We start from the raw sequence: 9,218 nt of genomic DNA on the forward strand, positions 1-9,218 counted from the left end.
TTGTGTCATTTGATGAGGGTGTGGCTTGCACTCTGTTCTTCTATTTCTAAGATCGGTATCTTAAATCTTAAAGTAGGGAACTGGAGAGATAGTACAGCAGTAAGGCATTTGCCTTGCACACAGCCGATCCAGGACAGAAGGTGATTTGAATCCTGGCATTTCATATGGTCCCTCATCCTGCCAGGAGTAACCCCTGAGTGCAGTCAGGTGTGACCCAACAAAAAAAATCTTAAAGCAAATTGAATACAACATGTAATACTCAGGGAAAGCAACATGACAATCCCCTCTACCCAATGGCGCATGGCATGAAATGGCTTGAAACGCTGTATCTGTGAGCACATTTTGCATTGTTCACACCCCACATGTGTAGTCGGCATCAGAGGTCAGAAAACCTCTTCATGGCCTGCTAAAGGGTCCTGGAGATGCCTTCAGGGATTGCTAGGTTGTGTTTATGCTTGTTTCTGAATGATAGGAAAGATGGTTCTGAAAGTAAAACGTGGGCCTCAAATGAAAATCAAAAGGAGGAGCAGCAGTGACAACACAGCAGGGAGAGCATTTGCCTTCCACACTGCAGATCTGGGTTTGATCCCCAACATCCCATATGGTCCTCTGAGCCTGCCAGGAATAATATCTGATTGCAGAATCATAAGCGACCTTTGAGAACCGCCGGGTGTGGCCCCCCGAAAAAATAATAGCTCAGGAGCCCTTCCGGTGCCAAGGAAGGACCCAACCTGGGGTGCCCTTGGGCAAATCATGTGCCCCAGCCCTTTAACCTGTCTCCTTTGTCCCCATTGTCTGTTTTGGGTTTTGTGACCTAGGCGGCAGTGCTCAGAGGTTACTCAGGAATCACTCCTGGCAGGCTCGGGGGACCCTATCAGATGCCAGAGACAAACCTGAGTTAGTCGCATGCAAGACCAGCGCTGTCCTTGCTGTGCTGTCGCTTCAGCCCCTATTCCCCATTTTCCAACATCACTTTCTTATCCAGGTGGTGGGGCAGGCATCTTAGTTGAATGAATAAACAGGGCCATAAGCTGGCCTCTAGGGACAGTGTCTATGTGGTGCTCAGTGGCACTTTGATGTTTACATTAACTGCCTGCATGAGTACTGAGCTCAGAGATGAAGGGCCAAGGAGAGACTGGAAGGGTCAAGAAACAAACCAGAGGGGCCGGGTAGGTGGCGCTGGAGGTAAGGTGTCTGCCTTGCAAGCGCTAGCCAAGGAAGGACCGCGGTTCGATCCCCCGGCGTCCCATATGGTCCCCCCAAGCCAGGGGCGATTTCTGAGCACATAGCCAGGAGTAACCCCTGAGCGTCAAACGGGTGTGGCCCAAAAACCAAAAAAAAAAAAAGAAACAAACCAGAGGTCCAGAGAGATAGCATGGAGGTAAGGTGTTTGCCTTTCATGCAGAAGGTTGGTGGTTCAAATCCCGGCATCCCATATGGTCCCCCGTGCCTGCTAGGAGCAATTTCTGAGCACAGAGCCAGGAATAAGCCCTGAGCACTGCACCGGGTGTGGCCCAAAAACCAAAAACCAAAAAAAAAAAAAAAAAAAAAGAAACAAACAAACCAGAGGCCTGAGCAATAGCGCAGTGGTAGGGCATTTGCCTTGGATGCAGCTGATCCAGGATGGACCTTGGATTGATTTCTCCCTGGCGTCTCATATGGTTCCCCCCCCCTCCCCGCCCAAAGCCAGGGGTGATTTCTGAGCACATAGTCAGGAATAAACCCTGAACATCACCGGGTGTGGCCCAAAACAAAAGAAACAAACCAATCCTTCACACCACATGGTCCCCAAAATATAAAACGAATCTCAACGTGACAGATCTGTGTGTTGGTAGTGGGGTGATTGTACCCTCAAACTTCAAGGTTGAGCTATTGGGGGTCGGGGAAATGTCACTAGAGGACTGGGCCCTAGGGCTACTTGACTCCGGACAAGTATGCGGTGCTCACAGCAGACCTGAGGCCTGAGTGCGCTCAGTGCTGGGCTCTGATTTTAGTAACAAGGAGGTGCAGGGAACTATGGTGAAGGGCCCGTGCGGGTAAGCTCCAACCCACACGCTCTACTTAAAGTTTAAGCCGCGCCTGGTAGCTACAGAACAAGGCCCCCAGGCGTCCTGCAGAAGTCATAAGAACAGGGTGGGCCCTTCTGGCACCATCTGGAGGCGCACGGGTGGATTGCGCTCAGCTCGGGGCTCCTGGGACCTGCACCGGGATGGAGGTGTCTTTTATTGCCTTGATTTTGAATCCAGGCCTTGAACTGGAGAGGAAGAGTCCAGGGGAGCCAGGCCGGGATTTCTGCGGGGACTGTGGGCTTGGGGGACTCCCGGGGAGGGAGAGGGCTGTTCTGCTGAACGATGCGCTGTCAGTCACCCCCGGATCACCGGGTTTCCCCGACTTTCTGCTGAGCCACTGGTCAGTCAGCGTCTTCCCTCCCCGCAGAGCTGAATATTCTATCCATGCGCATTCTAGGACACGGGTCCCTCGCCCCCACTTCACCCGCTGCAGGACACCTTTGCCTGTGGGTGGCATGCGCTTTTCTCTATCTGCACGTTTCCAATTTTGGAAACGCAGCAGCTTCCAGATCGGAGAGAAGGTGGGAGCGAAGGGGAGAGATCCCGGGACCCATAATCAGGAGAATTGAGCCCCCAAATCTGCCGCGTTCAAATTACCTCGCGGCCCCTCGCCCTTTCGGGGGATGGGATAGGATGGGATGGGGTGGACTCAGTCGTCGTGGGGCGCACGGAACTCGGGCATGCTCCAGGTGCGGGGCGGCGGCGGCGCCACCCGCTCCACGTCCTCGGAGATGGTGCGGATGTCGCTGGCGAAGGGCTCGATGCGCGCGCGGGGTCGGTAGACGGCGAGCGCGGGGCCTCCGCGAGGCCACTGGCGGGTCAGCTTCTGCGCTTCCTCCTCGCGCCGGGCCCGCTCCAGCACCTCGTGCAACACCGTGCGGAAGAGCCGGGCCACCTCGGGCACGTCGGGCTCCTGCTCGGCCAACAGCTGCCGGAACCTGCGCGGGGACCCAGGGAGGCGCGCGGTCACCGCTGGCGCCCGGGCGCGCGGGGTGCGCTGTGATAGGGGGACAGACAGGCACCAAGGAGGGAATGGGGGCGGGTATGGGCACTTGAGGAGCCTGGGTGAGACCTCCAAGTCTCAAGGACAGGATTTCTTGGGGAACGCCATCCACCCTGCAACTCCCCACGTCCCCGTTTCTGAAGGAATTGGAACACCTACCTACAAGGTTGCCCTGCCTGGCCAGGCCCAGAGTCAAACCCCAGCTTTCAGGGTGCGTTTCAGGACTGGCTGCCCAGAGTCCCCTCCCAGTCGCAGGCTTTGGGGCTCTATTGTGCTCACTCCCCAGCCTCACTCAGGTCTGGCTAAGACAGCTGTGCGGCCACCCATCAGGTGGAGGAGCTCCAGCCCTCGGGTCTGGGAGTCTTTCCTCCAGCTGGCCCTTGTTGAGGCTGGGGAGGCGCCATCCTGTAGGTTTCATAAGAAAGTTCCCAAGATCCTGCAGGTAGGCCCCAGGGAACCTGCGGGGAGGCTGAGGGGGAGACATCTTAAGGGGGTTGTGTCTCTCGGTGCAAGGAAGACACAGCAGGAACCTAAGCAGATTCTGAAATGGTTCTTGGTCGCTGGGCCAACCCGAGTGACGTTCGATTCAGGACTGGAGAAACGCTCCACAGACCAGCACAGGCCGTGTCCGCCCAGGCCTGGATCCGCCCCTGCACTGCTCAGGCCCCAACACATCATTCCCATCCACATCATCCACATCATTTTGCCTAAAGTCTGCACTAAGATCACAAGGTCCTGGCTTGGGCATGGTGCACTCTACAGACAGCTCACATTCATTCAGTCACAAACACACACACACACACACACACACACACACACACCTCTGCCATGCAACCCCCACACAGTCACCAGGCACACTTCACTGTCACGCAAATGTACTCACACACTGCATTGTCACAAAGCACAATACACTTGTACATTCACTACTACACTGTTACATAAATACACACATAGGCACACACCATCATCACACCGATTTGCTAACCATCACATGGAATACACTCATTTCCACCTCACTAACCTGTCACACGCACTCACATGCACCAAGTCACCCTTGCCACACATACATGTGCACACATACGTGTCCCACACTAGGCCGACAAGTTGTACTGTCTCATACTACTGCGCATACACACACACGCTCACTCTGTGGCAAGCTGTGTGGAGAACTGAAGCCCAGTCCCAGGCCACTGAGTTTCCTCCTGCTGTGGAGATACCATGTCCGCCAAGCCCAGCGTCTGCACTCCAGAACTCACTAGTCATCCTCCTGAATTCCCCATGGAAAGCTGATAGGTGACCTGACTCCCTGCAGACTCTGTGGGAACCCCTGGAACTGGCCCTGGAGGTGGGAACATAGGGTGGAGAGACTTGGGGTGGTGGAGATTCAGGGTGTTGAGGACTCAAGGCGGTGGGTACCTGAGGATGGCGGGGCCACAATAGCAGGGTGGGACCCTAGCGCACACGTCCTCCAGCTGCAGCCGCTCCCCGGGACTCAGGTCGCAGGAACTGCGGGGCGCACTGGCCAGCCAGCTGTAGTCGGCCCCTGTGCGCACTGTCCGGCCTGCCTGATTGCGCCCACGTTGCTGCCGCTCAGCCTCACGCATCTGTCCCAGTAGCTCCGTCATCAGCGTGTCCAGCACCATCTCGGCTGGACTCCGGGCCATCAACCGGGCAGGGGCCTCAGACCAGCGCAGCCACGGGATGAGGGACATGGCTCCAGGCCACTCCAGGCCACAACCCTGTACCCTTCTGGCCTTATCAGGGTGACTCTGTAAGACAAGACGGCTGCGATGCAGTCCTGACTCTGTCCACCTGGTGGCACCCGCGGCCAAGCACAGTCCTGCCAGTAGCAGGAGGAGGCTGGAAGTGTGGGGGGACAAGCACCACCTCCCACCAAGACCTGAGTTCTGCATCCCTGCACTGATGCTCCAAAGTGTTGGATGCAGAGGCTGTAGGAGGAACGGGGAATACCGTTCATCTGGGTCAGTGGGTGAGATGGGTGGGCAAGGGGAAGAGGGAAAACGAAGAGTCAGAGAAGGGTAGATGAGAGGTGAGGGGCAGGCAGACTCAGGGCCTGGGTCACACTAAGTATCCCAGATGAGGGCCCAGATGTGTGAACTGGTGGAAAACAGAGATGGGGACTGGATCAGCTCCTGGGGGGGGCGGGGCGAGGACTGACTCACCCTCTCCCAAAGTAGTGGGTGGGGCCTGACTGAGCTGCTCCCCAAGAGGCAGGATCTTTTGGGCTTTTTTTTTTTTTTTTGCTTTTTTGGGCCACATCCGGTAACTCTCAGGGGTGACTCCTGGCTGTGCGCTCAGAAATCGCTCCTGGCTTGAGGGACCATATGGGACGCCGGGGGGAATCCTAGGCTTGTCCTAGGTTAGCCCCGTGCAAAGTGAATGTCCTACCACTTGCACCACTACTCCGGCCTCTCAAGAGGTAGGATCCTTGACTTGACTCCTTCCATAGTGGTGGGACCTGACTCTGTCCTTACTCTAGGGTCAGGGTCCTTATTCATCTCTCCCAATAGGTGACCTGCCCTATTGTTGGCTGAATGGGGCTGCAGTGGAGGTTCTGCCACATGTCACAACATTTGCTCTAATTGGTGAATCTAACAAGCTGTCACATAAAACCTGTTCTTGTCAGATCTTTCTACTAAGTGTAGGTCAGAGCCTGAAGGGCCTCGAAGCCTCACAGGGCCATCTACTCTCCCTCAGCAGCCTTCCGTGGTCCCTCAGCCAACCAGGTTCCCAATATAATGTTGCTGCCCTGAGGAGATGGCCCCAAGAAGTGTGGACATGAGAGTGTTGTGCAGAGGGGGGCTCTAGGCTCTGCACCCCAAACACCTCCAGGGTCAAAGCCAGACGAGCAGAACCAAGTTCACCCTGAGGTGTCCATCCCAGGTCAGGGTCAGACTATCCCTGGTATTAGGCACCTACACAGCAGGAAAGGGCTGGGGAAACCCCCCCAGGGACTGAGTTCTGGGCTGTGGGACCCTCTAGTGTCTGTCCACTTTCCACTGCTGCCCTCTACTCCTCAGCCTGAGCTCTGGCAGAGGTGCCTTTAATGAGCTATTTCTGTCTCAGCGGCTGCATTCCCAAGGGGGCTCCTTGTCTGGTTAGTCCTTGGGCCTAGTAACGAGGTGGAAGGGGCAGAGGCCAGAAGATTATCCCAAGGTCAGCAATACCCCATGAAACTGGTTATTGAGGAGACATGGAGTCCCATGGCAGCAAGGAGGGGAGAAGACATCAGAACCCCCTTCTAGACAGTCCCATGTCTGTTCCTGCCTCAGTTTCCCCACCTGGAGAAGGCACAATGGCCATCACCTCTCCAGGCTAGCGAGAGGATCAAGAACTGCAGGGGGGTGGATGGGTATCTGAACTGGGGCTGAGACTACCCATTCCCTGACAGCCTGATTGACCCCTGCAGCTGGTCTGGAACATACCTGGGAACAGAGTCTGCTTGTAGGAAGTGGGGGCTTGGAGAACCCAGCTGCCTCCTTAGAAACCACTAAATGAAGGTGGCCTGGATTGCAAGGTGTCTGGGCTGGAGGACCTGGAACATGGTCTGTGCCCACCCAGAACAGGATGCTGACCCCACAGGAGCAGCCATTCTGTCTCCTGGAACTCCAGGAGGGTGTCAGGCACAGGGAAGCCCTGCCCACACCCCTCTGTTGTAGGCTCAGGCTGAGGTAGCACCAGTGTCCCAGGGGTAGGTCCTAGAACATTACAGCACCAAGTGGTCTGGGCAGGAGAAGGGAACCAGGGTCACAGCAGCAGGTCCAGCCTCTGCATCAACCCTCATCAACTGCCAGGCACAAGGCCCCAGGGGCCCTGTCCCCAACCACCCACTATCTCAGCCCAATCTACCTTCATCAGAGGACACTGGGACCCCCACCCACCTTCACCTGAGGAGACTGGGACCCCACCTGAACCTGGCGCCTAGCCCTGCTCTCCCCTGGAGAGTGGGGCACAAAAGACATCTTACTCAGATGGGGGAGCCAGGCCACGCCCTAGGATTCGGCAGGGCCTCCCATTGTTGGGACAGAGGAAACACAGGTCATGCTCCCACGTTGGCACTGTCCTCAATGGACAGCCGACAGTCTCCTCTCCTCTGAGGGTGCCACTGCTCCTAGGGTCCAGCCAGCAGATGACCCTCTTACCTGGCTCTGTCGGGTTCACCCAGGCCTCGCTTCTGTCCCTGCGCTGGGAGAAAGGGGGTTGGACCCCTTCAGGAGAAAGAAGGGAATGGGCAAGTGAATGGCATCCTGGATGGCGCCCTGTTCCTGTCCACGGAGCTGCCCTGTACCTAGTCCCTGCGACGCCTGTCCTGTGATCGAAAACAAGAGCCAGGGCGGAGCTCCGTGAGGAGCATGTGCATTTGCACCTCAGAGAACCCCAGGGACAAGGGGGTTGGAAGCTGATCCGATTCCCAGGGGTGCACCTAAGCCTCTTACACCTGAGCTACCATCTGCTCTTAGTCTTTGCGAGTGGTAGCCAGTCATGTGCCCACAAGTCACCCCTCCCTGTTCGTGCAGCACCCTGAACCCTCCACAGGGCCTCAGGTAGGCCTTGGTGAGCAGGCAATTCAGGCTCTATAAGAAAATCTGCAGATCTGGGATTGTCTCTTTCCAGCCTCATCAACAGGAAGGTGAAGCCAGACTCCCCTAGGCAGGGCTTAGCTTTGCTTTGCTCCGTCACTGGGCAGGGCCTGGAGAGGCCCGCCCCTGCATACTCAACCCTTTCTTGGCTGGTAGATGCAAATTCTTCATAAATGTCCTGACTTGGGAAAAGGACGAATCAACTCCCATTGGGAGAAACCAGGTGACACTGTCACCCCACCCCCAATGTCCCTTGCTCCACACTGGACCACAGTTGACCTTGGACTGCCCCCAAGGAGCTGCAGTGAACAGGCCTTAGTGAGCTCCTCCTTCTTGGCCCTTCCTGGCCGCCTGGCAAGCTCTGGGAGTGTGGGAGGTGGCCAGAGATGTGGTCATCTAGTGAGTGACACCCAGAAGGCCATACTGCTCTGAAAAAATGGGGCAACACAAGGTTGGTGCCCACAGCCCCCCTCATTTTGGGACCCTCTGATGGGCACAGTTCAGGAGACTGTGCATGTGGAGTGGAGGTGGGGTGCCCTGTCCCTGGGGTCTGGTGAGCATGACAACTAGTCACCTGCCTGGTTACAGGCCGCAGCTGGCACCAAGCTGTGCCATCAGGTTCCAGGCACAGACGTGGAGGCTAGTTCTGCTATCCCCAAGGACTCAGGGACCCGTGGGACTCCCCATTTAGGGCTCTGCATTCAGAGGTGAAACTAGGTTTTCTAACCCACTTTCTCCAGGGTTGTTTAGCCCACTCTAGGCACTACAGTGGGATGTGGGAACTCTGGTCCCATTTCTCCCAAACTATCATGTGGACACATACCCATCCTGGTGTTACCTGTGCTTGGTTGTGCCTTGAATTCCTGCCCTTGGTTCTGTGTTCTGACCCTTCTAGTTAAACATTTCCCCTGTGGGGTTCAAAGAGATGATGGCAGGTGAAGCATTAACCTTCCATTCACGTTTGACACACAATTGGGAGGATGGTAGGAGCACCAGTAGTACGTGAGAAGGTGATGAGTCCTTCTGGAAAATGCTCCGGCACTTCCTCCAGGCTTGAGTTAGCCCAACCCTGGGCTCAAGCTCACATGGGGCAGGAAAGCATCAGGCATGCCTGAGACTTCATGTTGGTGCCTTAGTCACTCCCACTGTCCCAAAAAAGCTGTGCCCACAGACCCCAGCATGCTCTTACACTGTGGTTTTCTCATCTGTACATTCGGGAACAAGACAAGGTTGGAACAAGAGGACTGGGGGGATAATGCTGGCCTGGCACTTGGTCGACTCAGGCTTGACTCTGGCATCCCATCTAGTCCCTGGAACCTGCCAGACTGATTCCTGAGTGCAGAGCCTTAAGCATCACTTATGACCCCCCCAAAAAACAGGGTAGTTTGCAATGTGCTTATCTGGTTTGAAGACCCAGCGATTTTCACCAGCTCTGTGCTGCAGGAATCAAAGGCTGAGCTAAGGCCAGGCCACAACCTGGACCCTTGCTGCAGCAGCTCTCTGCCCAAACCAGGCTGCTCTGGTTTGGAATAAAAAGAGTGAGAG

General features: G+C 56.0%; 1 protein-coding gene across 1 annotated transcript; it reads right to left on the reverse strand.

Annotated features, from left to right (window-relative positions):
- Positions 1-2,718: 2,718 nt before the first annotated feature.
- RD3 (RD3 regulator of GUCY2D) lies at positions 2,719-4,832 on the reverse strand. The gene is made up of 2 exons (XM_049769900.1): positions 4,489-4,832; positions 2,719-3,007 (listed from the first exon to the last, which is right to left on the reverse strand). The coding sequence occupies exons 1-2, from the start codon at positions 4,782-4,784 to the stop codon at positions 2,719-2,721; spliced, it is 585 nt and encodes a 194-aa protein (XP_049625857.1). The 5' UTR covers positions 4,785-4,832.
- Between the last annotated feature and the right edge of the window lie 4,386 nt (positions 4,833-9,218).

The sequence above is a fragment of the Suncus etruscus genome, chromosome 3 (genome assembly GCF_024139225.1).
Source record: "Suncus etruscus isolate mSunEtr1 chromosome 3, mSunEtr1.pri.cur, whole genome shotgun sequence".
Classification (NCBI taxonomy): Eukaryota; Metazoa; Chordata; class Mammalia; order Eulipotyphla; family Soricidae; genus Suncus; species Suncus etruscus.

Coding starts and splice junctions, on each gene's coding strand:
- RD3 (XM_049769900.1), bottom strand. CDS start 4,784: ATGTCCCTCATCCCGTGGCTGCGCTGGTCTGAGGCCCCTGCCCGGTTG. Junction 3,008..4,488: donor TGTGGCCCCGCCATCCTCAG/GTACCCACCGCC, acceptor GTCCCCGCGCAG/GTTCCGGCAGCTGTTGGCCG.